This window comes from Procambarus clarkii, chromosome 5, assembly GCF_040958095.1.
Source record: "Procambarus clarkii isolate CNS0578487 chromosome 5, FALCON_Pclarkii_2.0, whole genome shotgun sequence".
NCBI classification, from domain to species: Eukaryota; Metazoa; Arthropoda; class Malacostraca; order Decapoda; family Cambaridae; genus Procambarus; species Procambarus clarkii.
Genome location: NC_091154.1, coordinates 23,875,987 through 23,897,534, shown reverse-complemented (window position 1 = coordinate 23,897,534; position 21,548 = coordinate 23,875,987). Strand labels below are relative to the sequence as shown.

General features: G+C 41.0%; 1 protein-coding gene across 1 annotated transcript in view; it reads right to left on the bottom strand.

Moving 5' to 3' along the window:
- Positions 1 to 21,548, bottom strand: part of LOC123747480 (nephrin) — a gene marked incomplete in the record, with an annotated part of 541,340 nt that overhangs the window by 33,992 nt on the left and 485,800 nt on the right. The window contains 3 exon segments of the mRNA XM_069339956.1: positions 3,177 to 3,360; positions 7,928 to 8,040; positions 11,617 to 11,739. Of these exon segments, the coding sequence (XP_069196057.1) occupies positions 3,177 to 3,360; positions 7,928 to 8,040; positions 11,617 to 11,739 (420 nt within the window).

Sequence of the window (21,548 nt, the reverse complement as noted above, 5' to 3'; positions counted from 1 at the left end):
CCAACAATCAACAAGCTCCAAAAAATAAAAAAATCACTTCAGCAACAACAATGGTAACATTAAAAACCACTAGCAATTAAGAAGTTCAGTATATCCAACCAATCATCTTTCAGCTTCAAGCAAAATTTTAAAATATCCTCAATCAACAAGTACCTTAGTTGCAACAATCAACAAGCACCTTAGTTGCAACAATCAACAAGCACCTTAGTTGCAACAATCAACAAGCACCTTAGTTGCAACAATCAACAAGCACCTTAGTTGCAACAATCAACAAGCACCTTAGTTGCAACAATCAACAAGCACCTTAGTTGCAACAATTAACAAGCACCTTAGTTACAACAATCAACATGCACCTTAGTACCAACAATTAACAAGCATCTTAGTACCAACAATTAACAAGCACCTTAGTACCAACAATTAACAAGCACCTTAGTACCAACAATTAACAAGCACCTTAGTACCAACAATTAACAAGCACCTTAGTACCAACAATTAACAAGCACCTTAGTACCAACAATTAACAAGCACCTTAGTACCAACAATTAACAAGCACCTTAGTACCAACAATTAACAAGCACCTTAGTACCAACAATTAACAAGCACCTTAGTACCAACAATTAACAAGCACCTTAGTACCAACAATCGGAAAGTACTTTAACACCAATAATCAAAATCAATAACAATCACAAAGGACCCGAACTTCAACTAACCAACTAACAATCAACAACCATCTTACCACCTATGATACACAATCAATATATAAAAAGAACATTAATTTAAACAATCAAATTAACATCAATAATTATAGTGCACCTTATCACCAACAATCAGTAAATACCTTAGCATAAACAACCAACAACAATCACCACCAACAATCACCAACACTGAAGTATTACCAATAATGAATACCCAAAAATTAATCAGTATTAACAATCAGTAAACCCCTGAGCACCAACAACTAACAATCAAATTTGCACCAACAATCAATAAACACCTTAGCACCAACAATTTAACAAGTGCCAACAATCAACCATCACCAATAATCAACAAGTATTAACAATCAATAAGTTTTTGATTACCATTAATCAATAAGTTCTTGATTCTCAACAATCAACAGGCACACCCACTTACCAAAAGAACAATCAGTAACATTTAATGTTACTACAGGCAAATTGGCACTAAAAAAACTCGCTTAGCAATCAACAATCACTTTAGCACCAACAATAAAGAGCCCCTTAACACCATTAATCAAGGGGCATCAACAATTAATATGTACTTTAGCACCATCAATCAACAAGCATCATCCATCAAGAGGCCCAAACAATCAACACGAATCAACTATCAACAATCACGTAAGCACAAGCATTCAACAGTTCCCAACAATCAACAAACATCGTAGGACCAGCAGTTTGCAGACACCAACAATCAATTAGCATCAACAATCACCTTAACACCAACAGTCAACAAACAACTAAAATCCAACACTGAGTAAATGACAATCAACAACTAGCAAGCACCTTAGCAAAAACAATCATTAAGCATCTTGCCAACAACAATCACAATCAACAAGCATTACATAATTAATATCCATATTGGCATCACCAAACAAACGGCATCAACAATTAATAGATATTTATAATCAACAAAACTCTTTGCACCAACAATCATCAAGCCCCATTAGCTGCAACAATAATCCTAGCACAAACAATTAACACTCTCCCTACCACCAACAATCACCTTAGCGACCAATTAACAAGAACCTTAGCACTGACAATCAACAAGCATACTTGCACCAACAATCAACATCGTAATACATTCAACAACCACCTAAGCATCAACAAACAATCAGTATATACAATTAAAAAGCACCTTATAATTAACACTGAACAAGCATTTTAATAATTACAAAAAAGCCACTTAACTCCAACAATCAATTAGCCCATTGCCACCAACAATCAATAAACACTTTAGTACCAAAAACAACAGTAAAAACTATCAGCTTGAACTAACAATCAACAAGAACCAACATGTAACAAGTACCAACAATCAGAAATATTAATAATCAAAAGGCACCATCGCCCAACAATCACCTTAACACATACAATTATCGAGAATGAAGAATCAACAAGCACTAGCAATTAACAGCACCAACAATCAACAACCAACAATCAACACGCACCAATGATCAACATGCACCAATAAGCAACAAGGATTAACAATCAAAGCACCAACAATCAACACGCACTATCAACACACAGCAAATAAAAAAACATAGTCAACAATCAACAAGTACCAACAAGCAACTAATTGTTAATTCGAATATTGGGCATCTTAACACATGCAATTTACTGGCATCAGGAATTAACAAGTTCCAACAATCACCTAAGCACAAACAATCAGTAGACAACTGGGCACTTTAAAACAATCAATGAGGATCTTAGTACCTTAAAATTCTAGAACAATCAATGAAGGCCAGAGCACCAACATTCAACAAGTATCAATTGTTGACTATTGGTGCTAGACTTAACAATCTCATCGCCAACAATCAACCAGCACATTAACACAATCGCGTCCCCTCCCCCACACTTGCACCACCAGACCCCGTTCTCTAAACGTACGCATTCTCTAACATAAACATTCTTTAACATACGCATTCTCTAACATAAACATTCTTTAACATACGCATTCTCTAAAATAAACATTCTCTAACACACGCATTCTCTAACATAATCATTTTCTAACATAAACATTCTCTAACACACGCATTCTCTAACATAAACATTCTCTAACATAAACATTCTCTAACATACGCATTCTTTAACATAATCATTCTCTAACATAAACATTCTCTAAAATAAACATTCTCTAACACTCGCATTCTCTAACATAATCATTCTCTAACATAAACATTCTCTAACATACGCATTCTTTAACATAATCATTCTCTAACATAAACATTCTCTAACACACGCATTCTCTAACATACGCATTCTCTAACATAATCATTCTCTAACATAAACATTCTGCAACATACGCATTCTCTAACATAATCATTCTCTAACATAAACATTCTCTAACACACGTATTCTCTAACATAAACATTCTCTAACATAATCATTCTCTAACAAACATTCTCTAACACACACATTCTCTAATATAAATATTCTCTAACATACGCATTCTGTTTTCCGCCATCTTGTAGGTGAATGCTTCGAGTCTGACGGGATCGGAGCTGCCCAAGGGGTTCCTGGCGACCACCTGGATGATGTAGTCGAGGCCCGGGGTCAGGCCCTGGAGGGTGAACTTGGGGCCCTTAGAGGTCACGTTCAGTTGACCTCGACCTGTCACCGACTCGAACACCTGAAAGCGGGACACATCTTGGGGTTTAGCACCTTTACACTGGGGTGTAAGACATGATATATATGTGATTTGTACAGTCATTCAATAAGCTTTGTCTCGTCAGTAACATTCTGTGTAATTTATGCACAGACAAATGATTATATATATATATATATATATATATATATATATATATATATATATATATATATATATATATATATATATATATATATATATATATATATATATATATATATATATATATATATATATTATTAAATATGACCGAAAAAGTAAGATTAATAATTCTAACACGAATTTTCTCAATCTTTCTTATATTTCTTTTCACTGTTGATGGTAACTGAAAAATCATTTCTCCAAAATTCGTTTTCATTCCTAGTCTGACGCGACACTTGAACGTGTTTCGTAAAACTTATTACATTTTCAAAGATTCTAGTTTACACACACACAACTATAACTGAACAGAGTTTAAACAGCTTCGATTTTATATCTGCATTTGGGTGAGGTGATATGTTACAACAGTTTTGGATGAGGTGAAAACATACTTTCAACACAAGACAGAACACGAAACAATGGGTATAATATTTTGCAAGTTAAAGGGAAGAATGGAAGTAACTGCAAAGGGCCTATTGGCCCATATTTCTTGATGCTTCTATATTGGTGCGGAATCTTGAAGTGGGTAGAATATAGTTGTGCATTAATTGGCTTGCTGGTGTCTACTTCTTAATGTGTAGTGCCTCGCAGATATCAAGCCGCCTGCTATCGCTGTATCTATCCATGATTTCCGTGTTTTTTGTTAAGACTTCTCTGGTGATGGTCTGGTTGTGGGAAGAGATTATATATTCCTTAATGGAGCCCTGTTGCTTATGCATCGTTAATCGCCTGGAAAGAGATGTTGTTGTCTTGCCTATATACTGAATTTTTTGAGGCTTGCAGTCCCCAAGTGGGCATTTGAAGGCATAGACGACATTGGTCTCTTTTAAAGCGTTCTGCTTTGTGTCTGGAGAGTTTCTCATGAGTAGGTTGGCCGTTTTCTTGGTTTTATAGTAGATCGTCAATTGTATCTTCTGATTTTTGTCTGTAGGGATAACGTTTCTATTAACAATATCTTTCAGGACCCTTTCCTCCGTTTTATGAGCTGTGGAAAAGAAGTTCCTGTAAAATAGTCTAATAGGGGGTATAGGTGTTGTGTTAGTGGTCTCTTCAGAGGTTGCATGCCGTTTCACCTTCCTTCTTATGATGTCTTCAACGAAACCATTGGAGAAGCCGTTGTTGACTAGGACCTGCCTTACCCTACAGAGTTCTTCATCGACTTGCTTCCATCCTGAGCTGTGGCTGAGAGCACGGTCGACATAAGCGTTAATGACACTCCTCTTGTACCTGTCTGGGCAGTCACTGTTGGCATTGAGGCACATTCCTATGTTTGTTTCCTTTGTGTAGAGTGCAGTGTGGAAACCTCCGCTCCTTTCCATGACTGTTACATCTAGAAAGCGCAGCTTCCCATCCTTCTCCATCTCGTAAATGAAACGCAACACAGAATTCCGCTCAAATGCCTCCGTCAGCTCCTGCAGATGTCTGATATCAGGTACCTGTGTAAAAATGTCGTCAACATACCTGCAGTATATGGCCGGTTTCAAGTTCATGTCGACTAAGAACTTTTGTTCGATGGTACCCATGTAGAAGTTCGCAAACAGGACACCTAGGGGAGAACCCATGGCGACCCCATCTACTTGCTTATACATGTGCCCATCCGGGCTCATGTATAAGCTATAAGCTATGTATAAGCTTGTACTACTCTTTAGTACAAGCTTGGAGTAGTTTCCTTAGAATGTGTTCTGGTATGTCAAGAGGAGTACAGGCTGGATCACGATACACTCTGTCCACTATCATCCCAATTGTTTCATCCACAGGTACGTTGGTAAACAGTCATTCTACGTCCAACGAGGCTCCTATTCCCGTGGCCCGTGTTCCCCTCAGTAAGTCAAAAAATTCCTTTGGAGACTTCAGGCTGAAGGTGCATGGGACATATGGAGTCAGCAAGCCGTTGAGTCGCTTCGTCTGTACGTGGGTGTGGGTATCTGGCTGATGATTGGCCGAAGTGGGTTTCCAGGCTTATGTGTCTTGACATTTCCATATGCGTATCCAGGTTTATATTCCCCAATAATCTTTGGAAGGTGGAGTCCGGATTTCTTGGCATTCACAGTTTCGATCAATTTGTTGACCTTTGCCTTCAATTCGGTTGTAGTGTCCTTCGTTACCCGTTAGAATTTAGTTTGGTCAGAGAGAATGAGGTTCATTTTCGCTATTTATTCGTCTTCTTTAAGAATGACGTATATTGGCGACTTGTCACCTCTCCTGACGACTATATCCTTGTTCTCACTAAGGCTCTTAGCTGCCGCTTTGAGCTCGGGGGACAGTATGGTGCTTCTGTAATTGCGTCGAGTCTTTCCTCCTTCCGCAAGAAGTGCTGCTTGTAAAGTGTCTTTGGTGGTGACCTTTTTTTGTGTCTCGAGGTCGAATATGTCGTCCAACAGGATCTCCAACTCCACTTTCCGGGCCATCTTACTTGGTCTGGACATAACGTGACAGTTTATACCCAGATTTAGGAGAGTAACTTGGTCCTCAGTGAGGTTGATTCCTGCAAGGTTCAGGAAGCCGTCTCTTGGTCGTGGAATTGCTATAGGTCCTCCATATAACGTTGTTAGTTTCTTGATTATCAAGATGTATATATAATCATGAAACTATATATATAATCAGAAGTCGACACAAGCAATCAACAGCCAATTAATGCACAACTATATTCTACCCACTTCAAGACTCCGCACCAATATAGAAGCATCAAGAAATATGGGCCAATAGGCCCTTTGCAGTTACTTCCATTCTTCACTTTAACTTACAAAATATTATACCCATTGTTTTGTGTTCTGTCTTGTGTTGAAAGTTTGTTTTCACCTCATCCAAAACTGTTGTAACATATCACCTCACCCAAATGCAGGTATAAAATCGAAGCTGTTTAAACTCTGTTCAGTTATAGTTGTGTGTGTGTAAACTAAAGTCTTTGAAAATGTAATAAGTTTTACGAAACGCGTCCAAGTGTCGCGTCAGACTAGAAATATAAATGAATTTTGGTGAATTGATTTTTCAGTTACCATCAACAGTGAAAAGAAATATAAGAAAGATTGAGAAAATTTGTGTTTGAATTATTAATCTTACTTTTTTGGTCATATTTAATAATATATGTCTACAGGAAAGACTGCTACCAAAATATACTAATATATATATTTATATATATATATATATATATATATATATATATATATATATATATATATATATATATGTATATATATATATATATATATATATATATATATATATATTTATATATATATATATATATATATATATATATATATATATATATATATATATATATATATATATATATATATATATATAATGTCGTTCCTAGTAGCCAGAATGCATTTCTCGGCCTATTATGCAAGGCTCGATTTGCCTAATAGGCAGAGTGATTTTCTTTATATATATATATATATATATATATATATATATATATATATATATATATATATATATATATATATATATATATATATATAAAAAATCCAATTGGTTTATTTGAAAAAAATATTATTATATTATATTAAAAACATAAATTATTGACCTAGTTATGTTAGTTTAGGTTAGGTTGAGATTGATTAGGTTAGGTTAGGTAGGGATGGTTAGGTTTGGTTATATATCTACATTAGTTTTAACTCTAACTAAAAAAAATTAACTCATACATAGTGAAATGGATAGCTTTATCATTTCATAAGAAAACAAATTAGAAAAAAATATAAATTCAGAAAAACTTGGCTTATTATGCAAACCGGGCCTTGCATATTAGGCTCAGTATTGCGTTCTGGCTACTAGGTACAACATTATATTATATTATATTATATATATATATATATATATATATATATATATATATATATATATATATATATATATATATATATATATATATATATATATGTCGTACCTAGTAGCCAGAACGCACTTCTCAGCTTACTATGCAAGGCCCGATTTGCCTAATAAGCCAAGTTTTCATGAATTAATGCTTTTTCGACTACCTAACCTACCTACCCTAACCTAACCTAACTTTTTCGGCTACCTAACCTAACCTAACCTATAAAGATAGGTTAGGTTAGGTTAGGTTAGGTAGGGTTGGTTAGGTTCGGTCATATATCTACGTTACTTTTAACTCTTTAAAAAAAAAATTGACCTTATACATAATGAAATGGGTAGCTTTATCTTTTCATAAAAAAAATTTGAGAAAATATATTATTTCAGGAAAACTTGGCTTATTAGGCAAATCGGGCCTTGCATAGTAGGCTGAGAAGTGCATTCTGGCTACTAGGTACGACATATATATATATATATATATATATATATATATATATATATATATATATATATATATATATATATATATATATATATATATATATATATATATATATATATATATATATATATAATCATTGTCTCTCTCCCTCACCTTGGCCACGAAGGTTTGTTGCAGTCCCCCGTCAAAGCCAGGCTGGCAGCCTACTGCCAGGGAGTCGTAGGTCTTGTTGATCACTGCACAGCCTACTGGCTGCTCCGGACGACCTGTAGGGGAGGGGACGACCAGGGGCACGAGTGAGGGGCTGCTGTTCTTGCTACTGTCTTTGTTTATGAGCGCTAACTTAGCCTTGTTGTTAATGTTCTTGTTGCTCTATTATATGTTACTGTTCTTGTTGCTCTATTATATGTTACTGTTCTTGTTGTTGATTGCTGCAACTGTTGATGTCACTGTTGCAACTGTTCAACAATATTATACAATGTTATATATATTATACAAACTACAATCCGATAGTTGCAACAATGATATTGTTGCAACTGGCAGAAATCCTCTGCCTCTGTTGGGAAGAAGGAGAGCTGCCACAAGACATGAGGGACGCCAACATTGTCACGCTGTATTAGAATATAGGTGACAGGGTCGACTGCGACAATTACTGTGGCGGCTCATAACCCGCTTCAGCGAGGCCTGTCAGGCTTTCGGACTCGCCATCAGCCTGAACAAACCACAGGTCATGGGACAAGGAGTGGACTCCCCACCTGACATCGGCATCTCCGATTCCAAGCTGGAAGTCGTTCACGACTTCGTGTACCTGGGCTCCACAATCTCTGACTCCCTCTCTCTTGATACGGAGCTAACAAACGCATCGGTAAGGCATCTACTACCATGTCCAGACTGACAAAGAGAGTGTGGGCCAACAATAGGCTAACTGAGTATACAAAGATCCAGGTTTACAGAGCCTGTGTCCTGAGCACTCTCCTTTATGGCAGTGAGTCTTGGACACTCCGCGCCCGTCTGGAAAGACAGCTGAATGCCTAGCACATGCGCTGCCTTCGACACATCTTGGACATCACCTGTCAGGACAAGGTGACAAACAACAGCGTCCTGTGGAGAACAAGAATCACCAGCATGTACACAATGCTGAAACAGAGACTGATGCGCTGGCTCGGGCACGTGGTGCGTATGGGCGACAGCAGGATCCCCAAGGATCTCCTGTATGGAGATCTGAGGCAGGGAAAGCGTCCAACAGGCAAGCCCCAGCTACGGTACAAAGACGTATACAAGAGGGACCTGAAAGCCATGGACGTCGATCTTGCTATATGGCAGACACTGGCTGCAGACCGTTCAGGCTGGAGGCAGTCTGTTCAAAGAGGTCTCTCCAAGTTCGAGGAGTCACTTGCCAAGGAATCGGAGGCAAAGAGACAGAGAAGGAAAGCCGGTAGCCAGGAAGACAGACCAGAACCTGACTTCGTTTGTGCTCGGTGTGGGATGGACTGCCACTCTGGGATTGGCCTCATCAGTCACACCAGACGCTGCTCCAGGATGGACAACCAGGGCGCAACTCCATAGTCTCCCGAGACTGAAGGATGCCTATTATGTGTTGTTGTTTTTTGCTACTGTTGTTGTTGTTACTGTTGATTTTGTTGTTGTTACTACTGTTGATTTTGTTGTTGTTATTGTTGCTACTGTTGAAGTTTGTGTTGCTACCGTTGATGTTGTTGCTAATGTTATTGTTGTTGTTGTTTCAACTGTTGTTATTTGTTTGCTGTTGTTGCAACCGTTGTTGTTGTTGTTGTTGCAACTGATGTTGTTGCAACAGTTGTTGTTGCAACTGATGTTATTGCAACCGTTGTTGTTGTTGTTGCTACTGTTGTTTTATCAACTGTTGGCGTTCTTTCTACTGTTGATGTCACTGTGTAATTGTAATTGTGTAATTACAATTACACTGTGCTAGTGTAATTGTTTCTTGATAGTGCTAATATTGCTGAAGAGGGTTTAATTCCAATTGTTGTTTTTGTTGTAAATGAAGATGACATTTGTTGTTGATTTTGTTGTTGTCGGTGTTGCTGCTTTTGATATTACTGCTGTTGATATCCCTTGACCCCACTGACCTGCCTCCCCTACCACCCACCTACACCCATTGACCTGCCTCCCTTACCACCCACCTACACCCACTGACCTGCCTTCCTTGCAACCCACCTATACCCACTGACCTGCCTTCCTTGCAACCCACCTATACCCACTGACCTGCCTTCCTTGCAACCCACCTATACCCACTGATCTGCATCACGTACAACCCACCTACACACACTGACCTGCCTCCCCTACCACCCACCTACACCCACTGACCTGCCTCCCCTACCACCCACCTACACCCACTGACCTGCCTCCCCTACCACCCACCTACACCCACTGACCTGCCTCCCCTACCACCCACCTATACCCACTGACCTGCCTCCCCTACCATCCACCTACACCCACTGACCTGCCACCCCTACCACCCACTTACACCCACTGACCTGCCACCCTTACCACCCACTTACACCCTTGGACCTGCCTTCCTTAACACCCACTTACACCCTTGGACCTGCCTCCCTTAACACCCACCTACACCCTTGGACCTGCCTCCCTTAACACCCACCTATACCCTTGGACCTGCTTCTCTTGCCACCCACCTACACCCACTGACCTGCCTCCCTTACCTCCCACCTACACCCACTCACCTGCCTCCCTTAACACCCACCTACACCCATGTACCTGCCTCCCTTACCACCCACCTACACCCACTGACCTGCCTCTCTTACCACCCACCTACACCCACGTACCTGCCTCCCTGGGGACCCACCAACACCCACGTACCTGCCTCCCTGGGGACCCACCTACACCCACGTACCTGCCACCCTGAGGACCCACCTACACCCACGTACCTGCCTCCCTGGAGACCCATCTACACCCACGTACCTGCCTCCCTTACCACCCACCTATGCCCACGTACCTGCCTCCCTTACCACCCACCTACACCCACGTACCTGCCACCCTGAGGAGCCACCTACACCCACGTACCTGCCTCTCTAGGGACCCACCAACACCCACGTACCTGCCTCCCCGAGGAGCAACCTACACCCACGTACCTGCCTCTCTAGGGACCCACCTACACCCATGTACCTGCCTCCCTTACCACCCACCTACACCCACGTACCTGCCACCCTGCGGACCCACCTACACCCACGTACCCGCCTCCCTGGAGACCCACCTACACCCACGTACCCGCCTCCCTGGGGACCCACGTACACCCACGTAACTGCCTCTCTGAGGACCCACCTACACCCACGTAAATGCCTCCCTGGGGACCCACCTACACCCACGTACCTGCCACCCTAGGGACCCACCTACACCCACGTACCTGCCACCCTGGGGACCCACCTACACCCACGTACCCGCCTCCCTGGGGACCCACCTACACCCATGTACCTGCCTCCCTTACCACCCACCTACACCCACGTACCTGCCTCCCTGGGGACCCACCAACACCCACGTAACTGCCTCTCTGAGGACCCACCTACACCCACGTACCTGCCTCCCTGGGGACCCACCTACACCCACGTACCTGCCACCCTGGGGACCCACCTACACCCACGTACCTGCCTCTCTAGGGACCCACCTACACCCACGTACCTGACTCCCAAGGGACCCACCTACACCCACGTACCTGCCTCCCTGGGGACCCACCTACACCCACGTACCTGCCTCCCTGAGGACCCACCTACACCCACGTACCTGCCACCCTGGGGACCCACCAACACCCACGTACCTGCCTCCCTGGGGACCCACCTACACCCACGTACCTGCAGGTACGACGTGGAAGAGGCAAGGTACCGTCATCCTGCCAACCAGGTTCTGGGCCCAACACTGCAGTGTACCGTAGTCCTGGTGCGTCCTGGCCACGAACTGTACCACGCTGCCGCCCTCTGCAAGTACGGTACACCACGTCACACACACAGGTTCAGTGGACGGTACACCACGTCACACACACAGTTACAGTGGACGGTACACCACGCCACAGAAACACAGGTACAGTAGACGGTACACAACGTCACACACACAGATACAGTGGACGGTACACCACGTCACACGCACACAGGTACAGTTGACGGTACACCACACACACACACACAGGTACAGTGGACGGTACACCACGTCACAAACACAGGTACAGCGGACGGTACACCACGCCACAGAAACACAGGTACAGTAGACGGTACACAACGTCACACACACAGGTACAGTGGACGGTACACCACGTCACACACACAGGTGCAGTGGACGGTACACCACGTCACACGCACACAGGTACAGTGGACGGTACACCTCGTCACACAGACAGGTACAGTGGACGGTACACCACGCCACAGAAACACAGGTACAGTAGACGGTACACAACGTCACACACACAGGTACAGTGGACGGTACACCACGTCACACACACAGGTACAGTGGACGGTACACCACGTCACACACACAGGTACAGTGGACGGTACACCACGTCACACACACAGGTACAGTGGACGGTACACCACGTCACACACACAGGTACAGTGGACGGTACACCACGTCACACACACAGGTACAGTGGACGGTACATCACGTCACACACACAGGTACAGTGGACGGTACATCACGCCACACACACAGGTACAGTGGACGGTACATCACGCCACACACACAGGTACAGTGGACGGTACATCACGTCCCACACACAGGTACAGTGGACGGTACACCACGTCACACACACACAAAGGTACAGTGGACGGTACACCACGCCACACACACACACACACACAGGTACAGTGGACGGTACATCACGTCCCACACACAGGTACAGTGGACGGTACATTACGTCCCACACACAGGTACAGTGGACGGTACACCACGCCACACACACACACACACACAGGTACAGTGGACGGTACATCACGTCCCACACACAGGTACAGTGGACGGTACACCACGTCACACACACACAAAGGTACAGTGGACGGTACACCACGCCACACACACACACACACAGGTACAGTGGACGGTACATCACGTCCCACACACAGGTACAGTGGACGGTACATTACGTCCCACACACAGGTACAGTGGACGGTACACCACGCCACACACACACACACACACAGGTACAGTGGACGGTACATCACGTCACACACACAGGTACAGTGGACGGTACACCACGTCACACACATAGGTACAGTGGACGTTACACCACGTCCCATACACAGGTACAGTGGACGGTACATCACGTCCCACACACAGGTACAGTGGACGGTACATCACGTCACACACACAGGTACAGTGGACGGTACACCACGTCACACACACACAGGTACAGTGGACGGTACACCACGTCACACACACACAGGTACAGTGGACGGTACACCACGTCACACACACACAGGTACAGTGGACGGTACATCACGTCCCACACACAGGTACAGTGGACGGTACATCACGTCCCACACACAGGTACAGTGGACGGTACATCACGTCCCACACACAGGTACAGTGGACGGCACACCACGTCACACACACACAAAGGTACAGTGGACGGTACACCACGCCACACACACACACAGACTGTGCACGGTACTGGAGTAGGTACCCGCAGATACTGGTACCATGCTATACAAGTACGGTACATACAGGTCAAGGGGACAGAGCTGGGATATTAGAGACTAGCAGCTGGGATATGAGGACAAGGAGCTGGGATATGAGAACAAAGAGCTGGGATATGGGGACAAGAGCTGGGATATGTGGGCAAGGAGCTGGAATATGAGGACAAAGAGCTGGGATATGAGGACAAGGAACTGGGATATGTCTACAAGGAGCTAGGATATGAGGACAAGGAGCTGGGATATGAGGACAAGGAGCTGGGATATGACAACAAGGAGCAGGGATATGAGGAAAAGGAGCTGAGATATGAGGACAAGGTGCTGGGATATGAGGACAAGGAGCTTGGATATGAGGACAAGGAGCTGGGATATGAAGACAAGGAGCTGGGATATGAGGACAGGGAGCTGGGATATGAGGACAAGAAGCTGGAATATTAGGACAAGGAGCTGGGATATGAGGATAAAGAGCTGGGATATGAGGACAAGGAGCTTTGATGTGAGGACATGAAGCTGGAATATGAGGACAAGGAGCTGGAATATGAGGACAAGGAGCTGGGATATGAAGACAAGGAGCTGGGATATGAAGACAAGGAGCTGGGATATGATGACAGGGAGCTGGGATATGAGGACAGAAAATTGAAATATGAGGACAAGGAGCTGGGATATGAGGATAAAGAGCTGGTATATGAGGACAAGGAGCTGGGATATGACTACAAGGAGCTAGGATATGAGGACAAGGAGGTGGGACATGAGGACAGGGAGCTGGGATATGAGGACAAGAAGCTGGGATATGAGGATAAAGAGCTGGGATATGAGGATAAAGAGCTGGGATATGAGGACAAAGAATTGGGATATGAGGACAAAGAGCTGGGATATGAGGACAAGGAGCTGGGATTTGACTACAATGATCTAGGATATGAGGACAAGGTGCTGGGACATGTGGACAGGGAGCTGGGATGTGAGGACAAGGAGCTAGGATATGAGGACAAGGAGCTGGGATATGAGGACAAGGAGCTGGGATATGAGGACAAGGAGCTGGGACATGCGGACAGGGAGCTGGGATATGAGGACAAGGAGCTGGGATATGTCTACAAGGACCTAGGATATGAGGACAAAGAGCTGGGATATGAGGACAAGGAGCTGGGATGTGACAACAAGGAGCTGGGATATGAGGACAAGGAGCTAAGATATGAGGACATGGAGCTGGGATATGAGGACAAGGAGCTGGGATATGAGGACAAGGATCTGAGATATGAGGACAAGAAGCTGGAATATTAGGGCAAGGAGCTGGTATATGAAGGGTAGGAGCTGGGATATGAGGATAAAGAGCTGGGAGATGAGTACAGGCAGCTTTGATGTGAGGACAAGAGGCTGGAATATGAGGACAAGGAGCTGGGATATGAGGACAAGGAGGTGGGATATGTCTACAACGAGCTAGGATATGACGACAAAGAGCTGGGATATGAGGACAAGGAGCTGAGATATGAGGACAAGGAGCTGGGCTATGAGAACAAGGAGCTGGGATATGTGAACAAGGAGCTGGGATATGTGAACAAGGAGCTGGGATATGTGAACAAGGAGCTGGGATATGAGGACAACGAACTGGAATATGACGACAAGGAGCTGGGACATGATAAAAAAAATCATTCTTGTTTTGTATAAAACATTAATAATTATTTTAAGTTTTTAAGGTCAATTTAAGAAAAAATCATCAATTAAAAAAATTGCCTTTACATTTTCATCACAATACAGTTGCTGGATATTCCTTTATACATGTTAATATGGAACAAATTATAATTAGTATATTGCATTTAAATGAATTCTCAATAGACAAATCTAAGCAGAGGTATTAAAAACATACAAAATTTCCCACATCGGTATGAGTAATATTGTTGGGTATGAGTAATATTGTTGGGTATGAGTAATATTGTTGGGTATGAGTAATATTGTTGGGTATGAGTAATATTGTTGGGTATGAGTAATATTGTTGGGTATGAGTAATATTGTTGGGTATGAGTAATATTGTTGGGTATGAGTAATATTGTTGGGTATGAGTAATATTGTTGGGTATGAGTAATATTGTTGGGTATGAGTAATATTGTTGGGTATGAGTAATATTGTTGGGTATGAGTAATATTGTTGGGTATGAGTAATATTGTTGGGTATGAGTAATATTGTTGGGTATGAGTAATATTGTTGGGTATGAGTAATATTGTTGGGTATGAGTAATATTGTTGGGTATGAGTAATATTGTTGGGTATGAGTAATATTGTTGGGTATGAGTAATATTGTTGGGTATGAGTAATATTGTTGGGTATGAGTAATATTGTTGGGTATGAGTAATATTGTTGGGTATGAGTAATATTGTTGGGTATGAGTAATATTGTTGGACATGATTAATATTGTTGGGTATGAGTAATATTGTTGGGTACGAGTAATATTGTTGGACATGATTAATATTGTTGGGTATGAGTAATATTGTTGGGTACGAGTAATATTGTTGGGTATGAGTAATATTGTTGGACATGATTAATATTGTTGGGTATGAGTAATATTGTTGGGTATGAGTAATATTGTTGGGTATGAGTAATATTGTTGGGTATGAGTAATATTGTTGGGTATGAGTAATATTGTTGGGTATGAGTAATATTGTTGGGTATGAGTAATATTGTTGGGTATGAGTAATATTGTTGGGTACGAGTAATATTGTTGGACATGATTAATATTGTTGGGTATGAGTAATATTGTTGGGTACGAGTAATATTGTTGGACATGATTAATATTGTTGGGTATGAGTAATATTGTTGGGTACGAGTAATATTGTTGGGTATGAGTAATATTGTTGGACATGATTAATATTGTTGGGTATGAGTAATATTGTTGGGTATGAGTAATATTGTTGGGTATGAGTAATATTGTTGGGTATGAGTAATATTGTTGGGTATGAGTAATATTGTTGGGTATGAGTAATATTGTTGGGTATGAGTAATATTGTTGGGTATGAGTAATATTGTTGGGTACGAGTAATATTGTTGGACATGATTAATATTGTTGGGTATGAGTAATATTGTTGGGTACGAGTAATATTGTTGGACATGATTAATATTGTTGGGTATGAGTAATATTGTTGGGTACGAGTAATATTGTTGGGTATGAGTAATATTGTTGGACATGATTAATATTGTTGGGTATGAGTAATATTGTTGGGTATGAGTAATATTGTTGGGTATGAGTAATATTGTTGGGTATGAGTAATATTGTTGGGTATGAGTAATATTGTTGGGTATGAGTAATATTGTTGGGTATGAGTAATATTGTTGGGTATGAGTAATATTGTTGGGTATGAGTAATATTGTTGGGTATGAGTAATATTGTTGGGTATGAGTAATATTGTTGGGTACGAGTAATATTGTTGGACATGATTAATATTGTTGGGTATGAGTAATATTGTTGGGTACGAGTAATATTGTTGGGTATGAGTAATATTGTTGGACATGATTAATATTGTTGTGTATGAGTAATATTGTTGGACATGATTAATATTGTTGGGTATGAGTAATATTGTTGGACATGATTAATATTGTTGGGTATGAGTAATATTGTTGGACATGATTAATATTGTTGGGTATGAGTAATATTGTTGGACATGATTAATATTGTTGGGTATGAGTAATATTGTTGGACATGATTAATATTGTTGGGTATGAGTAATATTGTTGGACATGATTAATATTGTTGGGTATGAGTAATATTGTTGGACATGATTAATATTGTTGGGTATGAGTAATATTGTTGGACATGATTAATATTGTTGGGTATGAGTAATATTGAAGAAATTGTGCCCTTGAAAATTTGTTGTGAAAAACTCTGCTAAAAAAAAACCATAATTTATGGTTTGACATTCTTATATGTTTGTCTGTTTTCATCCCATTTCGTCCCAATTTTCACACTAAGATCACCCAATTTGTCCCTACTGATTACTGGGAAGATTTGTTCTTAATGAAAAAGTATATTGAGTTTCAAATATTAAAATTTTATAAATTCTCGCAAAAATTAAAAAAAAATGTTTAAAAAACTAATACATCTATATATCATCATATCATAGAGACGAATTAACTTTTTAATGATTCAAAATATTTATTATATATATTTTTTTTTCGTTCACTTGCATCCTCTGAGCCTCGAACCCAGACACAGAGAAAAGGAGTGCTGCGGTTTTCTGCTAATGAGGCGACGACACCACAACAGAGGAGACTTTATGAGTCTTGGTATCTAACTGAGGGTTTAAACCTGCCCTGGAGTGTTACTTGAGGGTTTAAACCTGCCCTGGAGTGTTACTTGAGGGTTTAAACCTGCCCTGGAGTGTTACTTGAGGGTTTAAACCTGCCCTGGAGTGTTACTTGAGGGTTTAAACCTGCCCTGGAGTGTTACTTGAGTCTTTAAACCTCCCCTGGAGTGTTACTTGAGTCTTTAAACCTGCCCTGGAGTGTTACTTGAGTCTTTAAACCTGCCCTGGAGTGTTACTTGAGTCTTTAAACCTGCCCTGGAGTGTCACTTGAGTCTTTAAACCTGCCCTGGAGTGTCACTTGAGTCTTTAAACCTGCCCTGGAGTGTCACTTGAGTCTTTAAACCTGCCCTGGAGTGTTACTTGAGTCTTTAAACCTGCCCTGGAGTGTCACTTGAGGGTTTAAGCCTCCCCTGGAGTGTTACTTGAGTCTTTAAACCTGCCCTGGAGTGTCACTTGTGTCTTTAAACCTGCCCTGGAGTGTTACTTGAGTCTTTAAACCTGCCCTGGAGTGTTACTTGAGTCTTTAAACCTGCCCTGGAGTGTCACTTGAGTCTTTAAACCTGCCCTGGAGTGTCACTTGAGGGTTTAAGCCTCCCCTGGAGTGTTACTTGAGTCTTTAAACCTTCCCTGGAGTGCCACTTGTGTCATTAAACCTTCCCTGGAGTGTCACTTGTGTCATTAAACCTTCCCTGGAGTGTCACTTGAGTCATTAAACCTTCCCTGGAGTGTCACTTGAGTCATTAAGCCTCCCCTGGAGTGCCACTTCTCACTGGAGTGTTCACCACAGTCAACAAATTCCTTTGGATTATTGTCAAACCTGCCACCTGCCAAAGAGTATTGGGGAATACAAGCCTGGGTATGCATATGGAAATGTCAAGACCCACAAGCCTGAAAACCCACTTCGGCCAATCATCAGCCAGATACCCACACCCACGAACAGACTGGCGAAGCGACTCAACAGCTTGCTGACTCCTTATGTACCTCTTGTTTTCAGCCTGAAGTCTCCAAAGGAATTTGATGACTACTGCAGGGAACACGGGCCAGAGGGATAAGAGCCTCGTTGGACGTAGATTCACTGTTTACCAACGTACCTGTGGGTGAAACAATCGGGATGATAGCGGACAGAGTGTATCGTGATCCAGCCTGTACTCTTCTTGACATACCAGAAAACATTCTAAGGAAACTACTCCAAGCTTGTACTAAAGAGGCACCCTTCTTGAGCCCGGATGGGCACATGTATAAGCAATTAGATGGGGTCACCATAGGTTCTCCCCTAGGTATCCTGTTTGCGAACTTCTACATGGGTACCATCGAACAGAAGGTTTTAGTTGACATGAACTTGAAACCGGCCATATACTGCAGGTATGTTGACGACATTTTTACACAGGTACCTGATGTCAGACATCTGCAGGAGCTGAAGGAGGCATTCGAGCGGAATTCTGTATTGAGTTTCACTTACGAGATGGAGAAGGATGGGAAGCTGCCCTTTCTAGATGTAACAGTCATGGAAAGGAGCGGAAGTTTCCACACTGCAGTCTACATTAAGGAAACAAACACAGGAATGTGCCTCATTGCCAACAGTGATTGCCCAGACAGGTACAAAAGGAGTGTTGTCAACGCTTACGTCGACCGTGCTCTCAGCCATCGCTCAGGATGGAAGGAAGTCGATTAAGAACTCTGTATGGTAAGGCAGGTCCTAGTCAACAACGGCTTCTCCAATGATTTCGTTGAAGACATCATAAGAAGGAGAGTGAAACGCCATGCAACCTCTGAAGAGACAACTAACACAACACCTATACCCCCTATTAGACTATTTTATAGGAACTTATTTTCCACAGCTCATAAAATTGAGGAAAGAGTCCTGAAAGATATTGTTAATAGAAACGTTATCCCTACAGACAAAAATCAGAAGATACAATTGACGATTTACTATAAAACCAAAAAAACGGCCAATCTACTCATGAAAAACTCTCCAGACACAAAGCAGAACGCCTTAACGAAGACCAACGTCGTCTATACCTTCAAATGCCCTCTTGGGGACTGTAAGCCCCAAAGAACTCAGTATATAGGCAAGACAACAACATCTGTTTCCAGGAGATTAACAATGCATAAGCAACAGGGCTCTATTAAGAGACATACAATATCTTCCCACAACCAGACCATCACCAGAGAAATCTTAACAAACAACACAGAAATCATCGATAGATACAGCGATAGCAGGCGACTTGACATCTGCGAGGCACTACACATCAATAAATCAACACCAGCAATCAACAGCCAATTAATGCGCAACTATATTCTACCCACTTCAAGACTCCGTACCAATAAAGAAGCATCAAGAGGAAGTATGGGGCAATAGGCCCTTTGCAGTTACTTCCATTCTTCCCTCTCATTTGTCCAATTTATACCCATTGCACCGTGTTCTATCTTGTGTTGGTCAAAAGTTTTGTTCACCTAATCCAAAACTGTTGTAACATATCACTTTACCCAAATGCGAGTATATAAGACAAGCTGTTCAATGTTAGCATTAAGTAAAACTGTTTAGTGCTTTCAGGTTACAGTTGTGTGTGTGTAAACTAAAGTCTTTGAAAATGTAATAAGTTATTACGAAACATATAAATATATATATATATATATATATATATATATATATATATATATATATTTATATATATATATATATATATATATATATATATATATATATATGTCGTACCTAATAGCCAGAACGCACTTCTCAGCCTACTATGCAAGGCCCGATTTGCCTAATAAGCCAAGTTTTCCTGAATTAATATATTTCCTCTAATTTTTTTCCAATGAAATGATAAAGCTACCCATTTCATTATGTGTGAGGTCAATTTTTTTTATTGAAGGTAAAATTAACGTAGATATATGACCGAACCTAACCAACCCTACCTAACCTAACCTAACCTATCTTTATAGGTTAGGTTAGGTTAGGTAGCCGAAAAAGTTAGGTTAGGTTAGGTAGTCGAAAAACAATTAATTCATGAAAACTTGGCTTATTAGGCAAATTGGGTCTTGCATAGTAGGCTGAGAAGTGCGTTCTGGCTACTAGGTACGACATATATATATATATATATATATATATATATATATATATATATATATATATATATATATATATATATATATATATATATATATAAATATATATATATATTTAAGATGAATAGGAAAACCAGGGATATACTGAACATCTTGTTTCAAATTCTTTACTTTAAAATGCATAACGTTTCCAATACTTCTCATATTCATCATCAGATCTAAAATAAAAAACAGAAATCACAATCAAATAACTGGTAAACAAAGAACTCATACTGAATACAATTGCCTATCAAAGAAAGGTATATGATTAAAAAACAAAACACTTAAGCTTACTTAAAGTGATCAATACAAATAAAACTTATTAGCTGTCACATAGATAAAAGCTAATTCAAAAATCCATTAAATTACAAGAGGAATTTTTATAACTACTAAAACAAACCATACTGTTATACTTACGTGAAGTGATCAACAAGAGTGAAACTTGATAATTAACACATAGATACTAAACACTGTTACAAATATTCATATAATTACTACAATTCTACAAAAAATGTATATAAAATCCAAGCAGAATAAGCGACAATTATAAAGTACTAACCAAAATCTTATAAAAACTCATATATTAAACAAATCTAAATACCAAAAAATGTATTATATATCCTAAATAAAATGATTATTCAAATGTACAATGTCAAGACTTGTACAGGAGATATGTAGATGACACTTTTTTGTTATTTAAGGACCAATGTCA